The 25,602-nt window shown below is 31.7% G+C and overlaps 1 protein-coding gene across 1 annotated transcript in view; it reads right to left on the reverse strand.

Moving 5' to 3' along the window:
* LOC139503366 (uncharacterized) overlaps positions 1 to 25,602 on the reverse strand; it is an 81,800-nt gene that overhangs the window by 3,086 nt on the left and 53,112 nt on the right. Inside the window, exons 10-21 of the mRNA XM_071293137.1 lie at positions 22,831 to 22,884; positions 22,617 to 22,638; positions 18,411 to 18,668; positions 13,556 to 13,770; positions 13,484 to 13,509; positions 13,088 to 13,113; positions 11,485 to 13,005; positions 8,132 to 8,238; positions 5,878 to 7,122; positions 5,277 to 5,307; positions 1,508 to 1,776; positions 758 to 785 (exon numbers count right to left, since the gene is read on the reverse strand). Coding sequence (XP_071149238.1) covers positions 758 to 785; positions 1,508 to 1,776; positions 5,277 to 5,307; positions 5,878 to 7,122; positions 8,132 to 8,238; positions 11,485 to 13,005; positions 13,088 to 13,113; positions 13,484 to 13,509; positions 13,556 to 13,770; positions 18,411 to 18,668; positions 22,617 to 22,638; positions 22,831 to 22,884 — 3,802 coding nt within the window. The remainder of the gene's footprint in view (positions 1 to 757; positions 786 to 1,507; positions 1,777 to 5,276; positions 5,308 to 5,877; positions 7,123 to 8,131; positions 8,239 to 11,484; positions 13,006 to 13,087; positions 13,114 to 13,483; positions 13,510 to 13,555; positions 13,771 to 18,410; positions 18,669 to 22,616; positions 22,639 to 22,830; positions 22,885 to 25,602) is intronic.

Raw genomic sequence — 25,602 nt, forward strand, 5'->3', positions numbered from 1 at the left:
TGATTCTATAGCAGACTTAAATTGAAAATTATATCATCAATCAAATACCAACAGAGATACCATGGCCAAATTAGTCAGATCACTACTGACCAGAGCTAATAATGTTGTTTGTGTAGCAGCTTGTTAAATGTATATTATGTAATTTCAAATATAATTATTTATTATTGGAAATCACTGATTACTTAAAAACGAATGTGCCGAAACATCACGTCTTTTAAAAAATCTTATATTTTTCGCATTTATCAAAACATTGTATAAATTTACAATACTGCTTGCCAAATGTTCAATTGAGTAGAATGTAATATATTTCCCCTTGTTTATTGAACCTTTTTAAAATGCCTTTGTTACATCATTGTACATGTAATGAAGGTGCAATAAAGTACACGGATACATGTATCTTAACATTGATTCTTAATATAAGGAAACTCAATACCTACACCCATGTTACATAAAAGTTAAAGGTTAAGCTAGTTATAGATATCTGCTGTTGTTTTTTTCTACGGTCGGGTTGTTGTCTCTTTGACACATTCCCGATTTCCATTCTCAATTTTATAGAACCTGGTTTTATCAACCATTTCCGACATAAAAAAATGCCGTTGCTAAGTCAGAAATATGGCAGTTCTTATCCATTCGTTTGATGTGTTAACGCTTTTAATATGTATGGACTTTTCGTTTTGAATCTTCCTCTCAGTTCAGTATTTTTGTGTTCTTTTTGTTTATTAAACTTATGGGAGAATGCTGTATTCACATTACTTACCAAAATAAATAGGCTTGCCTTTCACAAGCTGGAATAATAAAAAAAGATACCTTTAACACAACTTTCATTACATAATTCAACATATGTTTGATGTTCAAAACAGTGAAGGAGCATGTGATATAAACATGCTTAGTACTAATTAAAAAACATAACAGTCAGAATAGAGACAAACACATTCTTATAATTACTTTTATGTGTATATATACATAATTTTTATGCTGTCTAATAGCAAGATGTGTTTCAAATTATACTTTAGTTCTGGCATTTTACATATCAAATTGTACGTGTTTGTCAAAAAGTTGTAATTCGTTTTTTTTTTCCCTTCATGGTGAAAGAATTAAGATTATTTTTTTAAAAGAATAATACTGTTTCTGCTTGTTGTCTCTGTAACGTTTTACTTTAGAAAACCCTTTTTTATATCCTAAATGCATCTATGCAGATTTATCAATCAAGTATGATATCTGTTCATATCATATTGAATTGATTACTTGTGTCTAATTTGAAAGCCTTAATATGAATTTAATAGGATGCATACTATTATAATCTTAAACTTACATTCATATTTATCATATTGACTTCGGTACCGTCAGTATGCGTAATATATGCGATATAAGAATTTCTTATGGATTTGTTTTTCATAGGCTAATATTTTCAGGCTAAAATTGTTATAAAATCACTTAAAACAAAGTGCACTGATTAAACAAACACTGTCACTACTATACATGTTGTGATTCATTATAAAAGATGTACCTTGCACAGTATGTGGATACTTGTTTTTCCTATTATCTGTATTGCCTCTTTGATGTCTTTGAATGTCACCACCATGCTGTCTCGACATTGTCTTAAAATTTCAAAGCATGCAGTCTTTCGATCTTCAGTTTCCAATATGGTTTCAACTTCCATGTTCGACAATCCAAGATGTATTGCCATCTCTTTAGCTTCAAATGGACTGTATAATAACGACAGGCGACGTAAGTGTAGGTCTGTTGGTGTCGCTCTCATGAAGTCTTCTTTAGTAACTGTATTGAAAATCAGACTTGGGGTAATTGTAATTGTAATCGTTAATCAGCTGTAATTGATTACAATTTTTCAAGTAATCATTGTAATCATTAATCAGCCAAAAATCTGATAACATGTAATTTAATTTAATCAATTATTTTTCAAAATACCCTGTAATCCTGATTACTTTTTGATTACATTCTGATTACAATGAAAAAAATCTTAAACTGTGTTTATGGTCAATAAATGAACATTTTTGTTATTCTTATTTAATAAATATTTACATGTTAAGATAGTTTGGTTTACTTTATAAAGCATGTTAATTGATTTGTATACTTCAGTAAAAACTGAACTGTTACAGTATTGCGAAGTCATCATTTATAGCCTAAGAAGAGACATATAACATGTATAATACAATTAGTAAAATATATTGTACTGGCCTTAGTAAAAGATATTGTACATATATTCACAATTTAAAGATGTACATATATATATTTGATTGTTGTTATAAGACTCTCTACATTTTATATATATATTTGATAATAACTGTTATATTCAAGTACTATTATACTTTTCTTTAATCCTGAATCATGATCTTTTGTTAATATTGTGATTTTTGTCAACTTTGAATTGACAGGTAGGAAACCAATTGAGTATAGCTGTAGGACAATGTATATGATAAAAGATTAATCAGACATGTGAAAATTTATCTAATTAGCACAACCCAAATTAAAAGTTGGACAAATATCTATGCAATGATTTATAAAACTTGTATTTTGTATACAATTTGATTAAACAATTCTATTAAAATTGTATTTTGTTTTTAACTGGTAACTTAATTTCATCCATATTCTAACTTCCATAAACTGCACCTTGAAATACATATAAAGTCTCAAAGAGGTCAGAAGACAAACAGCAAACTCTGTATAATGCCATATTCAATTGAAGTCAAAATAATTCAGAGATCAATGCTGATAAAGTGTAATGGGTCATAACCAGTGACACAATGTTCATGTATGTATGTTGTGAACTTTTGTGGTTTATTAAACAGATGAAGTTTAAATTTATCATTTTCTAATATATAAAACAAAATCCTTTCTAAAAAGTGCTTTAGTTGTATCAAATGTTAATTCATTCATATCATTCAAAATGTGTTTGTTTTTAATTCATTGTAATCAGATGTAATCATGATTACTTTGCTAATGTAATCATTAATTTAATCAGACACTTTCAGAAATGATGTAATCATTAATTTAATTTAATCGTGCAAATGACAAAGTAATTGTAATTTAATCAATTACATTGAAAGTAATCGGACCCATCTCTGTTGAAAATACTGCATATTTATAGTTTTATTAACACAAAACAGACATTGAATTATTAGCAGAGGTGCATCTCACCAAAATACCAAAAGGATAAACATATACATACTACTGTGATATAAATAGCATTATTCAGAAACTGAACAAAATGTATACAAACACATAAAACAGGGAAAACGGATACATAAGTGTACCACATAATTGCTTTCAAACTTCTAAAACGGTATCATAATCTTTCAGTCAGTTTAATTGAAGTCAGGAGCTGGCATGTCAGTTAACTGCTAGTAGTCTGTGGTTATTTATGTATTATTGTCATTTTGTTTATTTTCTTTGGTTACATCTTCTGACATCAGACTCGGACTTCTCTTGAACTGAATTTTAATGTGCGTAATGTTATGCGTTTACTTTTCTACATTGGTTAGAGGTATAGGGGGAGGGTTGAGATCTCACAAACATGTTTAACCCCGCCGCATTTTTGCGCCTGTCCCAAGTCAGGAGCCTCTGGCCTTTGTTAGTCTTGTATTATTTTAATTTTAGTTTCTTGTGTACAATTTGGAAATTAGTATGGCGTTCATTATCACTGAACTAGTATATATATTTGTTTAGGGGCCAGCTGAAGGACGCCTCCGGGTGCGGGAATTTCTCGCTACATTGAAGACCTGTTGGTGACCTTCTGCTGTTGTTTTTTATTTGGTCGGGTTGTTGTCTCTTTGACACATTCCCCATTTCCATTCTCAATTTTATATATTATCTTCAAACTAGGCAGAAACATACGAGACGGAAAATGTTCACTTATTTTTTTAATTTATCTTCACCAGTGAGAAGTCAATCCCTATCAGATTGAAAGAAGGCTAATTTAATGTTGATCTCATTTGATCTTTTATGGAAAGTTGGCTCATTGTCAAACATATCACATCGTCTTGTTTATATATTACCAACTATTTTTGCACTGGTCCAAGTCAGTAGCCCCAGGTATTTGTTAGATAGTACTTGATGAATTACAGCGTCTTACACGCCACATGATTAATTTTTATTTTGAATATTTCACTAAAACTTTGTTGGCTAAGGACACCTTAGTGTCCGAACATTTGACAAGCTATATGACCAGTAATGTTACGCAAAAAACATAGCATTTACCATATAAGGTTGAATTTGCTTACTGGAGTTAAAAGCATAGTTTATTCAAACTTTATCAGTGTTTCAATTACGAAATTGTGATTTTTTACTTAGAAAATGCAAGTAAGACTCTTCGAAATTACATATGTCATTTTTCTAGTCATCAGAAAACATATTTCATGCTATATAAAGGCAACAGTAGTATACCGCTGTTCAAAACTCATACATCTATGGACAAAAAACAAAATCGGGGTAACAAACTAATAAAAAGGGAAACGCATTAAATATTAGAGGATAACAACGACACAACATTAAAATGTAACACACACAGCAACGGACTAAGCATTAGTCACAGTCCGATGAGAATTACCAATATAACATCAAACCAAATACATGAATTTGGGATAGAAAAGTACTGTGACACGTCTTATAGTAATGTGAATTCACACTCAAATATAGGAGAAAACAAACGACACAACGGAAACACAACGTAAAATGTTACACACACAGAAACGAACTATGATATAACAATGGCCATTTTCGTGACTTGGTACAGGACATTTTTAAAGAAAAAAGGGTGGATTGAACCTGGTTTAGTGGCATGCCAAACCTCGCACTTTGATGGCATTGTTAAATATAACATTAAAATGACAACATTATAATACAGGACTACAATACAAATAAATAGGAGAACGTTTATGGCAAAGAAACACATGAATAATAGATAAAAAAAGGCATTAGGTTTAAAATTTAATACGTCAAAAACGCGCCTCGTCCACACAAGATTTACCAGTGACGCCCAGATATAAAAGTTCGAAAGTCAAAAAAAAGGGGGGGTACAAAGTTGTACAGCTCTGAGGATCAATAGTTGAAAACCAAATGTTGTAGTATTTGAATAATGATTAAGTATTTCGATAAATACAATAGTCATATCAAACTATGTTTTTTGGATTATAACTTTAAAAATGTTAATAGTTGAGAGGTTCTTATGTGCGAAAATCAATTGTACTTGAAAAGTAATGAATAGGACATCAAATTAGAAAATAAGTTATCCAACAATCTAAATACAACATGTACAATACCTGTGCACCCTAGTTTACACTTCACGTCATCCTTAAAAGAAAAAGAAATTTAATTGTACTGCAAGGTAACTATTTTTTACATCAATTCGGTACATTTAAACATATATACAGTAAACTATATTTGTATTAAACCTCAAATGAATGGGATTAAAATTGAAAAACGATTGTCAAATTGAAAAAAAATAGTTTTGCATTAAGCATATCTCATTGTATATACCGTATTGAAATTAAGAATTAATCCTTTTCTGCACTGTAACTCGTTTTCGAGATAAAAATGCATTTAAACCTTTCATTTTCAATTGTGTATCTATTTAACGACAGATAAAGTGAAACTTGAAGAAAACAATTTCTAGCATTTCAGGAAAACAAAGGTGTTAACATTGATCATCATTATCCTTAAGTTATTGTTACCTTTTGGTTAGCTGACAAGCATATCATTGTTTCTCTGGCTAAACAGTTTTACTCGGAGTTTAATGTTTAATATTATATAATTCTAAACAATAAGCAAGTTTATCGGTGTAAAATTTAAATGTCGTATCGAACTATGTAAGTATTTGGCCTGCAGTTCACACTAATAGAATATTTGAATAAAATGTACTACCTTTTCTGCTATCCATGACATGATAGTGTGTATGCTATGTTCAATGTCATGTGAAGGACAAATCCATAATTGGTCTGTGTCTGTTGGATCGTTAAATTGCAGGAAGCATGGGTTATCTGGTGAGTTACAACATATTCTTGTCACAAAGGATATATCATTGAGTTGAGTCTGATCGCTACTTGTTCTAATATACAGATCACTTATTTTCTCTAAGGCTGATTTTAGACATTCATAGATGCTGGAAGCTACATCTCTCGCGATAAGTGAGTTTGCAGTGGCATGAACAAGACGAGCAATGATTATATCATCTTCACAGGCAATATACATATCCAAACATGGATCAATGGTGAACACCCCCGACCTATGGAATAACATTTCCTTGTTGGACTGCCGGTATGTCTTCACCGCCCAGACATATAGGCAGTAACTTATAAATCTGAAGGATAATGCAGGAGGTATCATAAATGATGATGTTTGAAAAGCTAGGGCAATACTCCTGCGTGTGAAGCCAGCTGATTGCAGGTATCCAGAATCATCTTTAGCTCGTACCATACTAGCAACATAGTAAAAATCAGCAGGGATACGCATTCGGTTAGAATCGTATCTCATCGGCTCAACCAATATATCCAGATGGGTCATAACATTTAATAGATAATCTTTGTCTTGGTGAAATTTTACATATTTCTTTCCTTTCCAAACGTCTTCTATCGCTTGTTTTGATACCACCCCTGTCTTGCCCATTGCATCCCATATTTCTTCTCTTTTCTTGTCGCCTTCACAAAATTGCCTATCTGTAACAATTGATTTAAATGCTTCGATGAGAAGAGTGGGAGACAAAATAATTCGGTCGTCCAATTTAAGTTCATCGAAGTATAATAACTTGCCAATTGAATGTTGAAATTTCAGAAACACCTTCAACTCAACTTCTGACAACGGTCTAATAGGTTGTAAGGAGTTTATTTTCTTTAGATGCTCTAGTGTAATTAGATGGATGTTGCGTTTGATCAACGATGCAAATTCTAACTCTAACGGGATAAAGCATTTTGGAAGGGGTTCTCCCCATGTTGGTTGCCTCTCTGATTCTCTGATGATAGCGACCTTTATCTTCGCCATTTCTGGGTCATCTTTGTCTTTAGCATTTACAAATATTTTATCACTAATAACCAATTGTTGCATTAATGGATTATCGTGGAACATCTTGTAGATTTCCTCAAATATGTCATTTCGCCTTTGTTCAACTTCATTCTAAAAATACAATACAATTTGTTCCAACACTTATTTATAACTTTATAATCATAAAACTATTCATTGAAGGTATGTATGTATCGTATATATATAAAAAATCCATTATAGCAAAGTTATAAAGTTATATTTTGATTTAAGCGTTATGCTTTTTTAAAGGACACCTACATGACAAAGCATTGCATTGACAATATGCAGTACGATAAGTAATGTAAAAAAAAAACATGTATCCGGCAATTATGTGTCTTGTTGTACTTTAACAACCCAACAGATCTCGCTAGCTTGTATATGTATACTTCACAGATACTGCTTAAAATGTCCATCAACTGCCCGACTAGTGTTGTATTAACCTAAAAAAATGTACATTGCAGTTGCATTCTAATGACGTATTGCTTCCCCCTCTTGTGTTAACTCCAAATTAATTTACGTTTTGTTTGTTTTCTAGCAAATCAGTAATTCGAATTTGCTGACAAACATGAGCAACAGGATTAACCCCATTTTCTACGGTGCCAATCTAAACTTGGATATGTATATGTAATTAACCATATAACAATGACAATACATTATGTGCTAGTTATGTTACGTTAGCTCATAGCTCTGAAGTGAAAGACAAGTAATATACTTTTGTTTTCAATATTTTTTGTTTTTATTGTTGAAATTATTTGTTACGTTTAAATAAATAATTATTCACTTGAGCGTGTAATATTTTGCCCATTCAAGATTTTTTTTCTGTGTACAACGAAAATAAATTCTTTAAAAACGTGGGTTTTTGTTTTTGTTTCTAAGCAAACACATGGACAACATTAATAGCAGGATAAGACAATATCTGTTTAGAACTTTGTACTCACTGAAATATCGTTACTTCTGTTTCTTAGCCTCGGACAATTACAGATGGTATTTAAAGACACTAAACAGTTATTGTCTATTGATTCTTCCTATTTTTATTAGGTTAATAAACATTATCAAGGTGTCCATCGTTTCAATCCTAAGGAATCGTCTACATTATACTTACAGCGTTTACCTGATCTTTGTGCGTTAAAACAACCAGAATTTTAGGAAACCCCTGGTTACTTCCTTTACAGTATGTTACAATGGTGTTGATCCAGAATAGGAGATAATCTGTAATGTTTGAAAACAAATAAACCCGAAAAAACACAAGGGGAAAAGTATTTAAGTCATTTGAATGTAAACGTTCTCCGAAATATACTTTTAATACTATTGTTATGATACCACTTTTTGATTTTCCCCTAAAAGTCTTTGTTAAATTTGCACTTTTGAAAAAAAAAAAATATGCCAACTTGTGTCCTTGATTCAAATACAAAAATACTTGGCATGAGAAACATGACATGAGAAAATATCTGAAAAAGTCTAATTTCCGTGTTCCATTTTTCACCAGTCATTTTTTTTATTTAGGCATCTTTTTTTAAAATTGTAATTTTCAGATTGAACTGGAGTATTTAATGCACCAACTATTGCCAACTAAACTATTAATTCTTATATTTCTCCTAATAAAATATTATAATTTAAATGTTCAACCCCCAGCGTTCCCGATGTTGTCCGGTGTTGGTTTTTGATAACTTAATCATTCAAGGAATATCTAAATTAAGTAAACAGGCTTCCGATTTTCACAAATATGACATATTATTTAAAAAACTTGTACTTTACTGGTCTGATTTTATAATAACTAATGCATGTGATAAAAAATTTCTATATGTATGTAAGGGTCTTGTAAATTGTGTTTCCTCCTGTCACTACTTTTTTTTCACCTGTGGGTACGTTTGAAAGAACAGCAATTGATTTCTTGTAATGAAATGAGAAGATAATTTCCTGAATGTATGACTCCATATATAATGACTGAATAAATAGTCAACGATCAATCTTACAGGGCGATGGATCATGTAATATGATTCTGTACACTACAAAATATAATATATGACAAGTCAAAAAGGGTACAACATCACCATTAAATAACTATAAAATATACAAATATTAGATATTTCGGATAACAGATATCCTTCTTCGGTAATTGCACAATGACAAATGAATCATGTCAATTCAAATTGAGACTCTATCAAAATCTTGATTTATACAATTTAAGCGAACGCTGGAACAATTTTAAAATTTCCAAACACACCGCAAAGACTACAGAAATATGCCAAAAATAAAAATAGTTATTTACGATGTGAAATGGCACAACTCTAGATTTCCAAAGGTTGTGACAGTTGAGATGTTATAACTGCATTTAGGGCAGTCCTCAAACAAAAAAATCAAAAATGTCCTAACCGATCCAGGATGGTATAAATTAGACAACGGTAGGGCAATTACAACAGAAACTACATATTTAAGCCTCCCAAACGAATATCAGTCTAATAATGATTGAAAAAATAAGTTTTGTATAATGAGGTAAAATAATTGAACGTGGCAACGTACTTATACATCATCCCGAATCAATGAAAACCTGTAATTTAAACTGTTATTTTAAAAATAATTTCGAACTGTAAAGCCAGTACTAAATCCGGCGTTGTTTGAAACAGAGAGTCACAGGAAAATGAGGGACTCGTTCTATGTTTTTTCATTTATACCCTCTGGGGAGACTGTCCGTAACTTTTTTATCCAAAATCTTTCCCGAGCGACTCTGTCGACCTTCGACCAACCCTCGTTGTGGTCTATGATCGTGATGGTAAGGTTTTTGAGATCAGCTTGTGTGTGTCCAGGTGATCTCAAATGACGACTTACGGGTAGGTCGGGCTTGCAAGTGTAGTCACTTCGATGACCATTCATGCGTTTGTTAAATGGCTGCTCTGTCTCGCCAACATACTGCATGCCACAACGACATTGAAGGAGGTATACAACATTCTGGGTTTTGCAAGTTACATTGCAATATATAGTGTACACAGACCCAGTCGAGTGGCAAGTGAATGTTTGAGTATTCAGTATTTGACTCCATATATATATATAGGTGAAAGGTAGCCATTTTGAAAAATCTGAATTTAGAGAAGAAAAGTTGTGTTGTTCTCTCCTGTTAAAGCCTTTTTGTGTACCTTCTGAGAACATTTCATTGTCAGTCAGCACTTTAGCAGTAAATGTGTTTTATAGAATCTTAATAAATCGATACGTAGATGGAAGTAAACTTCTACACAATTTGAAAATAATGATTAAAAGTACTGTGTATTTCCCGTCTGTTTCGTTCTGTCATGATACCTGATAAAAAGTAAAGCATAGCCTTACTCAGCAACAGGAAGGAAGTTTAAGACAATTTCACTGATGAATCACAAACTTAATCTACTATACGCCAACCATTTCATTAAATATAAATTATGATCATCATATTAAAAAAATCTCAACATAATATGCACTATATTGAATTAAAAGACAGGTATTTTTTACTTGAGAATTGTTCATTAACTAGGCAGATTTTTCGTCTAACAAATACAGTTTCAAAAAATAAATGACATTACTAGCTGTTATCTTCCAAATGTGACCAATTTGAAATGTTGTATTTAACTACATAAAGCAATTGTTTTGAAAAATAATTCCTTCCTGTTACCATACACAACATGCTTTCATGTTAACGACATATCGGACTACATTTCAGTATATTAGTTTACCTTCTGTATTGAAAATGCTAAAACAAATAATTGGGATTTGAAAAAAATATAGTAGGATTTACTAGATATAGTATCTTTAACTTATTATTTATTCCCATTAGAAACTATTTTAAATTGATTCACTGTGGTAACAGGAAAGAGCCGGAATTCGTTTGTACAATTTTAAATTAATTATCAAATTAAACAATTGTTTGAATTACAGAAAACAGTTCCTAGATCATCGATGTGCGTTCTTTCATTTGTGCTATTAAAATACATATTCTAACGACATTTCTTTATGGTTTTCTATTGCCAGAAATTAAACATTTTCAGATATTGTCTCATATCCCGTCCAGTACTACAGACAGACATAACATATCATTACACATTTTCTCTTTTCTATTTGTATAGAAGCTCAAGTAACCATGTTACCTCAAATTTGCAAAATATTTTATAGAAACTACAAATAAAACAAAATAATGGTGCGTTGAATTTTCCAAGATGTTTGTTTATGACCCTGAATTATTATTATTACTGCAATGAAATGTCATTATCAAGAGTATATTTTTTGAACACCCTTTTCTATGCAATTGGAGACCGCGTACTTTGATTTGGTGATATTAAAAAAATAATTGATTGCTAATCTCAACAATAATTGCCAAATTGTATTGATGTTAAATTCAATAAGGCCTTTTTCAAACATTAAAAAATATATATAGATATAGGTTAAAATTGTTTCGTAACACGGTCTTAAAAACTAATGTCAGTTTATTGATACCTCTTGAGGTTTTATGTCCACTTTTTCCTGGGAGGTATTGGTCATACAGACATGGATCATCAAGTTGTCTACTTCCATTCAATACAATAATGTAAATAGCTCTGTACGTTAAAAATGTCTGATGTGTTGAATAGAAAACATCCTGGCCACCAAAATCCCAGATAATTATAGGTGCTATCTTTCTGATGTGTAGTTTCTTTTTACCAACTTTAGAAGACTTCTCCAAGAAACTTTCCTTTGTGATTGACACTTTAACTTCTTTGACTTGTTTGGTAATGCCAAACACACGCTTCAGATGTGCTATAATTCCAGGTTTAGTAACAGTTTCAGTATGCAAATCACCAGTGAAACCTGATTTCAGAGAAGCATCAAGAGAATCTTCCATTGGTTTGTATTCATCAAACGAAGGTTCATGTATTTGTCTGTATTTTGTAACATCCGAACTTTCCCCATCGAAATCAAATATAACTGATTGCCTTTCTGAATTACGGAGTACGCCTTGTTCATCTGAGTCATATATGGCATCGTTGTCTACTCTTTCTGATTTTTGTCTTGCAACATGACCTGGTAGTTTCTTTTCCATACTACTTGCCAAACTATTAGCACAACCAGGTACGGTTTGCAACTGAGGTTCGGGCAGTTTTGTGGCTTTTACAGCTTCTGTCATGAAGCATTCAGTGGATAACGTTGCATCGCACGACTTTGATTCATTTGATTTATGCTTCAGCCATTCTTCGTTGGCGGACATTGATGCCTCCTCTGTAACATCTGATATATTTGGACTGGTTAGTGTAGTATCTGCTGAAGGAACATTTTGTTTTTGTGTTGTTGTGTCTGCTGAAGGAACATTTTGATGGTGTGTTGTGGTGTCTGCTGAAGGAATATTTTGATGTTGTGTTGTAGTATCTGCTGAGGGAACATTTTGATGGTGTGTTGTTGTGTCTGCTGAAGGAACATGTTGATGGTGTGTTGTTGTGTCTGCTGAAGGAACATTTTGATGTTGTGTTGTTGTGTCTGCTGAAGGAACATTTTGATGTTGTGTTGTTGTGTCTGCTGAAGGAACATTTTGATGTTGTGTTGTTGTGTTTGCTGAAGAAACATTTTGATGGTGTGTTGTTGTGTCTGCTGAAGGAACATTTTGATGTTGTTTTGTTGTGTCTGCTGAAGGAACATTTTTATGTTGTGTTGTTTTGTCTGCTGAAGGAACATTTTGATGGTGTGTTGTTGTGTCTGCTGAAGGAACATTTTGATGGTGTGTTGTTGTGTCTGCTGAAGGAACATTTTTATGTTGTGTTGTTGTGTCTGCTGAAGGAACATTTTGATGGTGTGTTGTTGTGTCTGCTGAAGGAACATTTTGATGTTGTGTTGTTGTGTCTGCTGAAGGAACATTTTGATGTTGTGTTGTTGTGTCTGCTGAAGAAACATTTTGATGTTGTGTTGTTGTGTCTGCTGAAGGAACATTTTGATGTTGTGTTGTTGTGTCTGCTGAAGGAACATTTTGATGGTGTGTTGTTGTGTTTGCTGAAGAAACATTTTGATGGTGTGTTGTTGTGTCTGCTGAAGGAACATTTTGATGTTGTGTTGTTGTGTCTGCTGAAGGAACATTTTGATGTTGTGTTGTTGTGTCTGCTGAAGGAACATTGTTATGTTGTGTTGTTGTGTCTGCTGAAGGAACATTTTGATGTTGTGTTGTTGTGTCTGCTGAAGGAACATTTTGATGTTGTGTTGTTGTGTCTGCTGAAGAAACATTTTGATGTTGTGTTGTTGTGTCTGCTGAAGGAACATTTTGTTGTTGTGTTGTTGTGTCTGCTGAAGGAACATTGTTATGTTGTGTTGTTGTGTCTGCTGAAGGAACATTTTGATGTTGTGTTGTTGTGTCTGCTGAAGGAACATTTTGATGTTGTGTTGTTGTGTCTGCTGAAGAAACATTTTGATGTTGTGTTGTTGTGTCTGCTGAAGGAACATTTTGTTGTTGTGTTGTTGTGTCTGCTGAAGGAACATTTTGATGTTGTGTTGTTGTGTCTGCTGAAGGAACATTGTTATGTTGTGTTGTTGTGTCTGCTGAAAGAACATTTTGATGGTGTGTTGTTGTGTCTGCTGAAGGAACATTTTGATGTTGTGTTGTTGTGTCTGCTGAAGGAACATTTTGTTGTTGTGTTGTTGTGTCTGCTGAAGGAACATTTTGATGTTGTGTTGTTGTATCTGCTGAAGAAACATGTTGTTTTTGTGTTGTTACGTCTGCTCGTAAAAGGGATCTGCAAACTGTGATTTCTTCCAGGGAAAAATCTAAATAAGAAATAAACTAAAGCTATTGATTAGATGTTTTGGCAAATTCCAATATGAAAGTACCATTTTTTACAAAAACAAAAATACAAAACTTTATCTTGGTATCTATGATGAGTTCATTTGTTATTCATATTTAAATACTTTCTTACATGTTTATATGTTTTTGTTTATTTTAAGCTTGTTAATTGATGTGTTAGCTTCTGTAAAATAAAGTGTTGCAGTATTGAAAAGTCATCATTAGCCTAAGCAGAGACATGTGATACAATTATATGTCTCTGTCTTTGATAAAATATATTGTACATATAATCACAATTTAAAGACGTTCATATATATATTTGATAATAACTCTTACATGTAAGTAATACTTTTCTTTATAAACCCTGAAATATTCTGTTTTCAATATTGTGATTTTTTTCAACTTTAGATTGAAAGGTGATAGACCAATTAGGGTTTGTTTTTATTGCAATTACCAATTGGGTATAGCTGTAGGGGAATTTATATGATGAAATATAAATCAGACATGTGGAAATGTATCTAATTAGCACAAACTAAATTAAAAATTGGACAAATATGTTGTTCAAAATAAACTGTATTAAAAGATGTCATGTGTAATGGGTCATAACCAGTGACATAATGTTCATGTATATATATAGTGAACTTTGTGGTTTATCAAATGTATAAAGTTTGAAGTTATAATATTATATTTAATAAAAATTCCATTAAAACTTTCGCGGTGATCCTGCGAAAGTTTTAATGCATTGCTGGACTAGATTGCTAGATTTCAAATGCATTTTATGGTTAAGAAAATTCGAAACTTTTCCCTTTTTTTCATCAGAAGGTGCAAAAATAAACTAATTAGGAAAAAGTTTGAGAAGCTGCCCTCATAGTATCGATGATGTGAGTAGTATTGATTTAATTGGACAAAAGATGGAATGGACAATAGACACCTGTAAACAACAGGTGATTTAAACTATGTTACTGAATGGACCGTATCAAATGACACCCATGTGTTTGTTTATTTTGCTATCTTCTGCTGACTGGAAAAAAATGCACTTCAATATTCAGGTAAGTCATTAATTTTCTGAAAGATAGACTTGATATAACTTTGATATACCTAAGTCCAGCCATGCCTTAAAACGTTCCAAGATACATCCGTTTGTCTGTACTCAGAGTAAATTTGTTGATTAACGGCCACATGTTTCAATTCCTTCAGACGAGCCTTAACCACAAAGATAAAAAAAGTAGCTGAGATCGATCTAGGTCCACTTGATGAGCACAACAAATACAATGGACTTTCATAAGAAGCTTCTGTACGTATCTAGCAGCCAATGAAATAGCAAAATAAACAAATGGAATGTTCCCCCGACGTATCCATAAGAATAACGCCTCGTGTATTACAAATCGTGTGTGTAATTTTTTGCACTTTTGGAGTTCAAAGTTGTCAAATTAATCTCTCATTTTTTTTTAAAGTTTAATTTCGATTTCTATACATAACAAAAATATCAAGTGAAACATAAACCAAACCCCTCCATAGAGATTTTAAAATATAACCAAATATTCCAGAAAAGTTTCTCTAAACCAATACACGTATAGCTAAACTAATCAGATGACGAGTACAATGAATCTTAAGCAAGGTCCGCTTGATTAGCACGACAGGTAAAATGGAACCTTCCTGTGAAGCAATTGCCGTATCGAACAGCTAAATAGAATGTTCCTCAAACGTATCCGATTTTTCTACAAAGTTTGCTTTTGAACTCAACCAATCAAATGCTGTACATCGAATGATGAGTAAATGGTTATTCCCGAGACGTATGTGACATATACATCAATATCTGAAGTGAGTGTTACTAATGGGGATGTTAAATCAACCGTTTAACAGGGAGGGTAATATCTTAATAAATATAAAAAATACAGACAACATAACATATGGATGGTGTTTCAGGAAGGTCACATTCAACGCTCTCAATGATAAGAAGAGCAAAACGTATTTGCTCTTCTTTTGAACATCTTTTAAAAAGCGCAAGCAGTGAAGTCAGAAGAAAGTACCGGTATATATGTACATTTATTAACGGACATTTAAAATTCAGTAAATATCACTTAATGTTGTTTGTTTAATGTCATGCCAAATATCTCATGTTCGCGACGATAAAAAAAAACTAGCAGATGTGTATTTGGATGGTACGGGTAAACTTGGTTAAAGACATTGTTGCACTTGTGAATTGTAGAACGGGGAAAAAAATTACGAAAATGAGATAAAACTGACGTAGATCAGTTTATTCATATTAAAACTATTTACTTTTAAAAGTATTTCATCCTTGTTTTAATAGTATAAAAACATAAATTGTTCCCTCTTGAATTCTTTTATTTAAATCATTATAGAGTCTGCAATGTTAACCAAACATTTTATTCTCACAAAATTGGTAAACAAGAAAATTTCAGAGCTTGGAGGTAATTACAATACTGAAAATATCTATCAGAGAGTTTTTTTAACGTATGCAATTTAAAAATACAAAAGGAAAAGCTCGTCAAGTTTTTTAGCATAAAACGGGGTACCTCTATCTTAAAGATCAAATTCATGATTAATATAATTAGTATGCAATAATTTTATTCTAATAATTGTTCAAATTAAGTAAAATGCAACACTGTGTTTTTTTTACATTCAAACACACCTAACCTGTTATGATGACGTATAGTTAAAAATATATTTTACCCATGTATTCCTGTAATATACAATCTAACTGTTGATGTATACACAATGATTTTGAAAATATAAATACTGAAATTTGAAGCAAGATTATATTAATTTTATTACTGTTTAAAACATTAAAAAAACAAGCGACCGAAACATGTTTGAATAGAAAAAGGTGTACCTGAGTGAGTTTCTTAACATAAGATTGATAGCAATGATATGAATTGTTTTTTAAATACTGTTACCTTGGCAGAGATGCAAATGCTTTTACAGAACAATGTCTTTCCTGTCTTTTTTCCCCACTCTAATCAGTTCTGCCTTTTTAATTATTTTAACCTGAATTCTTTTACGTAAATGTTCATCATGCCGTTTTTGTCAAAGTGTCTTTTACTCCTTTTTTTACTCAAGAGTCTTTTCCTGTCACCTAATCCATTTTCACTCATATCGGCCCTGCCTTTTATTAGTTTATATTGCCCTTACTTAATTTCGTGCCTAGCCCCCCCCCCCCCCCCTAAATAAATAAAAATGGACGCTAGATGTATTTCGTGAAAGTAATATTTGAAAAGGCAATTGATTCATGTGATTCTTTATTCAAGATATGTGAATGTTTTTATAATACATCAATTAAATGTCAAATTGTTTGTCTGGGCAATTTTTTTAAAGTTTAATAAAAGACAGCTATTCTAAAAAAAAATATGAAGATATTTTGTAAAAGGGCAGACAGGGAATTTTCGGAAGTTCAAGGCGAATAGAAACTTTGAATACTACAATGTAAAGTAGTTTAAAAAATAATTTCTTCTTAAACAAGGATGAAGGAATGAACGTCCCACATGAAAAGATGATTTGTAAGTCAAACATGTTTTTTGTTTCAATAGTTGGTCATATAAAATAGAATTCGTTAAGAGCAGGACGTTCAACAATTGAACCAAATCTATAATCAATCACGCCTACCATGTTATAATGACTCATCACGAAAGATATTTCACTTGACCCATATCTTTTGCCTTCTCTTAACAGGAAATGTTTATGTCAATATTTAAAAATATGGCTTTAAAATATGAAAATAATGGAATTTAAAACGATATGATATTCTTTTAGTTTCTGTATTAAATCTACCCGAACACGCTTTGATTATAACAGGTATGATTGACTTTACTCTCGAATCTCGAAGTTATATGTTGTTTTTATTAATGTCTTTCAAATCAATCTTCAGTATTTCAATGTTTTTTTACTTTAGTTAGGCATATTGAAAAAAAAACCAAAGCACAGATGACATACATGTAAAACCCCTTTTTGATTTAATTTATAAGTGGATAGAGTCACCCGGTCAGGAAAAAGATAATCATTTTAACTGTCTCGCACGTAAATGAATACTTTGATACGTATACGTATCTATATACTGCAGTTCTGCAACACTTAAAAAAGAAATCAAAGACGGAACCATAAGTATTGATATATCCTGGGTGAGAGTATTTATTGCAACTGAATAATCACATGTTTTTCGTCATAAAAACAGAACTGCTTTAAACAAATTGATATAGTTAATTGACATCTTTTAAACAAAATTAAATAAATTGAAAATGAAAATATAAACTTCGGTGTTTTCATTTATTTTGATCCATCATAAAGCAAGTTAACATCGTAAGCATTGTCTACCAGATGAACAAGGTAAAGTTATATTTGAATCATATCTAATATTGTATAAATATTATATTTATTACCGCCAAGACTACACTCAAATTACTGATAATATAAAATACAGATCTTCTTAAAGCTTAAGGGGCATCGGTGGCCGAGTTGTATAAGAATTAACTACAGTTATAAATGGTCAGTCAACACTGAGGTTGTGAGTTCTAATGTCGCTCGTGCCGTCGCCGTAATTTTTCACAAGACAAATTAGTACTGCCTACCCAGCACCGAATTAATTGATTTTGGGTTATCTAGGTCTTACCTTGCTGTCCTCCAAGCCATTCCTTCGTTTCACGATCAAAGTAGGAAAGACCATTGTATAATTCTATTCCATCAGTTGACTTTCTGAATCTAGTTGGTTGTTTACCGACAAGATGTCTGGCAATAGTTGTCTTCCCTGTACCTTGTTCTCCAGCTAACATTACTCTTGACTCAAAATGAAGATAACTTTCTTCACCCAGTAAACTTGAAAAAATGTGGGCTGAATTTTTATCCAATTTTTTCACTTCAATTGGAAGACCTGAAAATTCGACTAATCAATGTAATATTCAAACTCTACTGATACGTGAAGAACGACGGTTTATCGTTTATCATTAGTTAACCATTATACCGAATGCGTTGTTCTTGGTAATATTTTTTGTACGTTTGTTCTTCTTTCCTGCGTTTTACATATATTGGAAACATGTCCATCTCCCTAAACGTGTCACTATAAAATCACTTAATTTCAAAACATTTCAAGGTGCTAAAGTGGTACAAAACGTTTTTTTTTTTATAAGAACGCCAATTCTGGTCAACTATAAAAAAAACAGCCAACTCTGAATGGGTCGAGTCTCCCGATCTTGTCAACATTCTCGAAATGTTGCAAAACACAAAGACATAAAAAAACAAAATGCTCAAGCTGAAGGACAATTCATTATCTGTAATATACTACACGTGAGAGGTTTAGTGCTATAAAACCAGGTTCAATCCACTATTTTCTTCATTCGCAAATTGCTGTACCAAGTCAGGAATATGACAGTTGTTTATTCGTCTGATGTGTATGTTTAATTATTTGACTTTGACATTTGATTAGGGACTTTCCGTTTTAAATTTTCTTCGGAGTTAAGTACTGTTGTGGTTTTACTTTTTTAATATACGGATACTATCAATTTAAAACTAAGACGACAAACAGTGTCCACCATTTTTCAAACGGGATTAGAAATAACATAATATTGATTAATATTAGCATAGATTATTGCTCTTTCGTTGAGTATACTTTTTAAATATTTCTTTTACTATTTCAGATGGTGTTAAAACTTTTACGTTGACTTGAAATTAGCAATATTTTTAATAAGGCCCTTTTTGATTGGCTTAAAATATCCTTGTCAATTTGGAACATCCGATTAGCTGTGCAGAATTTAAGTTTACTGCATGACCAACAACAATCTTTTTGTATAGTACGTTCTTAATGTTTGAGAACATGTTGGTTAACTTCTAGAATTCTTCTTGTTGTTCATGGAAAACAAAAGTATCGATTGAAGTTTGTTCTGGTCACAATGTGGACGTTAAATCCAATACCTCGAGTAAAGAGAGTGCCCTTATCTCAAGCACATTAAAAACCCTTGCATCAAGTGTAAGTATGGCCTGGAGGAAGAGTGTTGCTAATCAAAAAGTTCCTCTATCCAATATACCCTCCTTTGCTACTGTCAGTTAAAACTACCTTCATTTGTAAATGGATGCGGAAGTAGAAAGATTGTTGTCACAAAATGTCGAAAATATTTATATTCAATTCCCGAGTCCCGATAAGGTAACTCATATTTTCCCGCAAACAATAAAGTCCCTATCCTGACGTCCCAAAAAATACCATCAACCCTCAAAACAATAACAATCAAGACAAAGGAGTAAACAAAGACTCACAAAAACCAAAGGACATTTACATCAACAGTTATAAATACAATTAAGAAACAACACGAACTCCACTAAAAACCCGGAGTGAAATCAGGTGCTCCGGAAGGGTAAACATTTTCTGCACCGTATACGTCACCCGTTATTTCTTTGTTCAGTCCGGTAATGATGGACATTTAGTTCTCTAAATATACTTCAGAAATTTACCCAAACGAACTTACTTTAACTAAATCTAACATAAACAGCAGCAGTTGTCCTTTTCTAGATTTAGACATTTCAATTTCAAACGGGAAACTTCACACTAAAATTTACGACAAAAGAGACGATTTTTCATTTCCTATTGTTAATTTTCCTTTTTTAGACGGCGATGTGCCTTTGGCTCCATCATACGGTGTTTATATATCGCAACTCGTTCGGTTTGCCCGTGTGTGTTCTGATGTCATAGATTTTAACGAACGTAATCAATGCATCACTGGTAAATTGTTGTGTCAGGGATTTCGATACCATAAATTACTTAAAACTTTTACTAAATTCTTTCATAGATACAAAGATTTGATTAGTAAATTTGGCTATACCTGTAGAAAGCTTATTAAAAATGGTATTTCACATCCTAAATTTTATGGTAATATTGTACTTAAAGCGAGGAAATCACTATGTGATCCTTGTAAACTCATCGAACCTTTAAACAAACTTATAAGTAAGGGTTATCGTACCAATATTGTAATAAGATCTCTGAATATAGTTCACATTGGCACTAATATTGATATTGTCATTAGCAAATTAAAACATAACTAAATTTCATTATCTTTTAAGGCGAGATGTATAGAGACACAGACACGTTAACTTTTATTTCTATAGAAGTCGCTCTTCACTATACTACTACCTGTCGATACATTTATTTTTGGCATTGCACAAGTCATGTCTTCTTTGACTATTAATGACGTTAAAATACTAAATCCCTGTGATGTGTTTTAGTCGATTTTAGTCTCTGATGCATGATTTTTTATTATTAATTGGTTTTGGCTTTTAACTAGCTGTCAGTAACTGCGAGTACTCTCAAATCGTATTTTCTTGTTAATTCGACCTGTTGATACTGTTTATAATGCTTTTTTGTCATTTTTTATTTATACGGATCTTGTCTGTACACCAGCTTTGATTATTTGTAATATCTTCACTTATTCTTACAACATTTGTATAAACTTCAAGATTATAAAAAAACCGGTTTTTTCTAAAGTGAACATTGATTGGTTAAATATTTCTCAGTCATGTCCTGTTTTTGAATTTGTTTGTTAGCTTTTTGGTCATGAATGTTTGTCTCTAATATTTAATTAACTGTGCATTTGTATTCAGATATCGCAGATCAAATTTATTCGTTCATTGTTTAATCATACGTTTTTTGATTGAGTTAAGTCTGCCAATTGATATTTTATCGTATGTTTTTCTTTGTTGTGATGTTATGCTATTGTTTCAGAAAAAGGGAGAAGGTTTGGATCCATTAAAACGTTTAATCCCGCTGCAAATGTTTGCACCTGTCCTAAGTCAGGAATCTGATGTACAGTAGTTGTCGTTTGTTTATGTAATATATACGTGTTTCTCGTTTCTCGTTTTGTTAATATAGATTAGACCGTTGGTTTTCCCGTTTGAATGGTTTTACACTAGTAATTTTGGGGCCCTTTATAGCTTGTTGTTCGGTGTGAGCTAAGGCTCCGTGTTGAAGGCCGTACTTTAACCTATAATGGTTTACTTTTTAAATTGTTATTTGTATGGAGAGTTGTCTCATTGGCACTCACACCACATCTTCCTATATCTATTTAACCTACATGTTGCATTAATTAATAAGTTCTCGTCCTTTTTTATCCTTAAGACAATTCCAACCTTGTGAACAATGGTATTTATATATTTTTAAGGACATTGAAGGCTTTACATTTCGTGAGGTGTTACAGCAACGGTAATCTATTACTGATGTGCAAATCCCTAGTGTTTTATTTATTATTATGACAATGTAAATACTAAGTTCATTCTGCAGAAGACTTTTACAATACAACCACTACTTGACAAGATGATCATTTACTTTCACTAGCTGAGAACATAGACAGTGCTGATAACTGCGCTGATTATACTCTCCGGAGGAAACTTCCAGCATCATAGATATCGACCAAATGATCGAAAATAAAATGATTTTAGAAGAAAATAATTTCGTCAGACGCACACTATTTGTGAAGTTCAAGATTGACGCTCGATTCTAAAAACAATAAAATGAACCCAACACAAATGACTCATCATCCATTGAAAAAAAAACCTCAACATTCAAACTTTTATATAACAAAAATATCATCGTAGAATAGATTTTGTTTCAATTTCTGCCAGACGCACGTTTCGTTTACAAACGACTCATCGTTACGCTCAAATAAAAAAAGTGAAGAATAATATAATTAAGTACGGAGTTAACGTGCATTAAGGACTAACAATTCCTAAAATTTTTGACAAATTATCTATTGTCAAAAACATACAAAAAATTAATAAATAATTGTTCCTTATTCGAGATAAATCAGTTAATAACAAAATATAGGTTCAAAGTACTTACCAGGAAGGCGTGATTCATAATCCTGCCAAGGAAAAGAAAAACTATATGTGTGCGTCTTTTATTAAAGCTTTGCCTTTTTTATAAGTTAACATACTAAACAACTGTATTACAAGAATATGCACTCATTCATAAACATACATTTGTTACTAACTTGTCTCGTTATTAAAAATGAATTGAAAATACCAGTAAAAAGTATGTACAATTTATACATTACCTTTAATAACTGTCTCATTTCAAATGCTTTGGCTAGTTCTCTTGGCCTTTTTCCCTGTAAAACACAAAATGGTTTTATGTGTATACAACGGACGGAACTGATTTAAACGCTGCTAACGTAAGAACGAAATAACTGCAGAAAACTGACTGATATGTGTAGATTTTAGGTTTGAGCTCCGTAATTTTGTTATTTCAAAATTAAGAAACAGTCACGTTCCTTTTTCCGGAGTGTGACCTACTTAATTATACTGATTACCTTTATTTGTGACATGTTTACCTATTGTGTCTGTCTGTTTTGTTCACGCATCATTGTCGATATAATTATTTTTTTGTTGTAAGATCCTTGAATGCAGGTTATGATAAAGGGGAACTTTCTGTTATTACTACTGTATATAAAATTGGCTCTGGGGTTATAGAAAGAAGCTTTAGAACAGTGTTGACTACACTTATTGATACTGATCAGACAGGTTTTATGCGTGGAAGATATTTTAGCGAATACCTAAGATTGATCTATGATATCATGGAATATACTAAAGATAATGATATACCAGGCCTTTTATTATTGATAGATTTTGAAAAAGCCTTTATGTCCATTTCATGGGAATTTCTTAATGTATTGATTTTTTAAAATTTTGGCGATTCTATTATAAATTGGGTGAAAGTGCTCTATCAAATCATTAATTCAGCATGTATTCAGGGAGGAAATCGTTCAGACTTTTTCACTGTTGAACGGGGTTGTAGACAAGGGCCATTATCGCCTTATCTTTTCATTTTTTGTGCAGAAATGTTAGCGTTAAAAATAAGACATAACAAAAAATATAAATGGCATCAAAGTTCTTCATGTTGAACACAAACTCTCGCAGTTTGCTGACGATACATCACTACCTATAGATGGTAGTGAAGAATTCTTAAATGAGGCATTATTGGAACTAGATTAGTTTGCTAAAACTTCTGGTTTGAATATAAATTTTTCCAAAACTCATGTAATTTGGATTGGAAGTAAAAATTACAGCACAGAAACACTTCGTACAAATCAAAATCTTACTTGAGGTAGCACATCTTTTTAATTATTGGGTGTTAATTTTGATGTTGATTTAGACAAACTAAGCAAGATATTGTAAAAATAAAAAGACTAGTCAACCAATTGTCTAGACGTAACATTACTGTTATTGGTCGAATTACTGTTGTAAAGACACTTTTGTTGCCAATTTTAAATCTTTTAATATTGTTACTAAAACATGTACCTAATCCAAGTGAAGGTATTATTAAACATATAAATGAACTTATGTATAAGTTAATTTAGAACTCACCAGTTCATAGAGTGAAAAAAGATGTAATACAAAAAGATTGTTGTGCTGAAGGCCTAAAAATGATTAATTTAAATGCTTTGATAAATGCTCTGAAATGTACTTGGATAGGAAGAATTTTTAAAAACGATTGTGAATGGCGAAATATATTTTTGTCATATGTTTATAAAGATAGATTCTTTAGCTGTGGTAATAGATATGTAAAGCAACTACAGCAAAGTATTAAGAATATATTTTGGAAAGATGTACTGGGTGCTTGGCAAATGGTAATTAAAAAATAAATGAATTTGCACGACTGGGAATATTTTCTTTCCAGTCCATTTGGATGAATAACATATTCCAAATTGACAACAAACCAGTGTTTTTTTCAAAGACTGGCATAGGGTATTCTACATGTTAATGATATTGTTGGGGAGAATGGTACCTTACTAATTTTTTAATCAATTTCGGGAGTGTTTTCAGATGAATTTAGACATCATGAAATATAATAGCATAATTTCTATGCTAACTAAGACTTCCAAAAAATTAATAGGGGAGATTAAAAGTAAGTATCTCCTTTCATACCATAAGTTATAAAGACCACTCTCTAAAGTAAAAAGGAATCTAAAGATATGTATCTGGTGCTTAACAAAAACAACACTGTTCCTACATGAGTAAAAAGATGGGAAACAATTTCAGTTTTAGAAAATCAAAACTGGAAAAAGATGTGTCAACTACCATTTGCTATTTCAAAAAATACTAAGCTTTAATGGCTTCAGTATAGAATTAATCATAAAATTCTGGCAACAAATACGTTTTTAAACAAAATTGGGATAGTGCAAAACACATATTGTACTTTTTGTTAGACTGAACTTGAATCAAGTAAACATATACTGTGGGACTGTTAATATGTACAATGATTTATTGAGCAAACTGAAATGTGGTTTCTCCAGAATGGTATTAGTATACTCTTTGCACAGGATATATTTTTTTTGGAAATTAATCACGAATGTACAAAGGTGACCCTCCAAACAATATTTTTCTCTGGATTAAACACTATATATATAATAGAAGATATTTTAAAGGAGAATTAAGTTTAACAGCATTGATTGAAAAAATAAAGCATCATTATATTTTGGATAAGAAGATATTTAAAAAAACATGTGTTGACAAGTTTAATCAAGCTTGGTGCATTTACCAAGAGGCTTTACACGATAATTTGATTGATTAGAAACTATACAAAATTAACAGACATCAAACATATTTTTTCTTCTTTATTGTTTTTATTTTTTTTTTCTTAATTATCTTTTAATTCTTTTATTTATTAATTCTTTATATTTTTTGTTGTTTATCCTCTTTAATAAGATACCATTATAAAATCCCAACACAAGTTTATTTTCCAGTTCTATACATTTTCTGATGAAATGTACTGTTGTTTATTATACATTGTACATGTTATATATAAAAAAAAAAAATTTTTAAAATGT

The sequence above is a fragment of the Mytilus edulis genome, chromosome 14 (genome assembly GCF_963676685.1).
Source record: "Mytilus edulis chromosome 14, xbMytEdul2.2, whole genome shotgun sequence".
Classification (NCBI taxonomy): domain Eukaryota; kingdom Metazoa; phylum Mollusca; class Bivalvia; order Mytilida; family Mytilidae; genus Mytilus; species Mytilus edulis.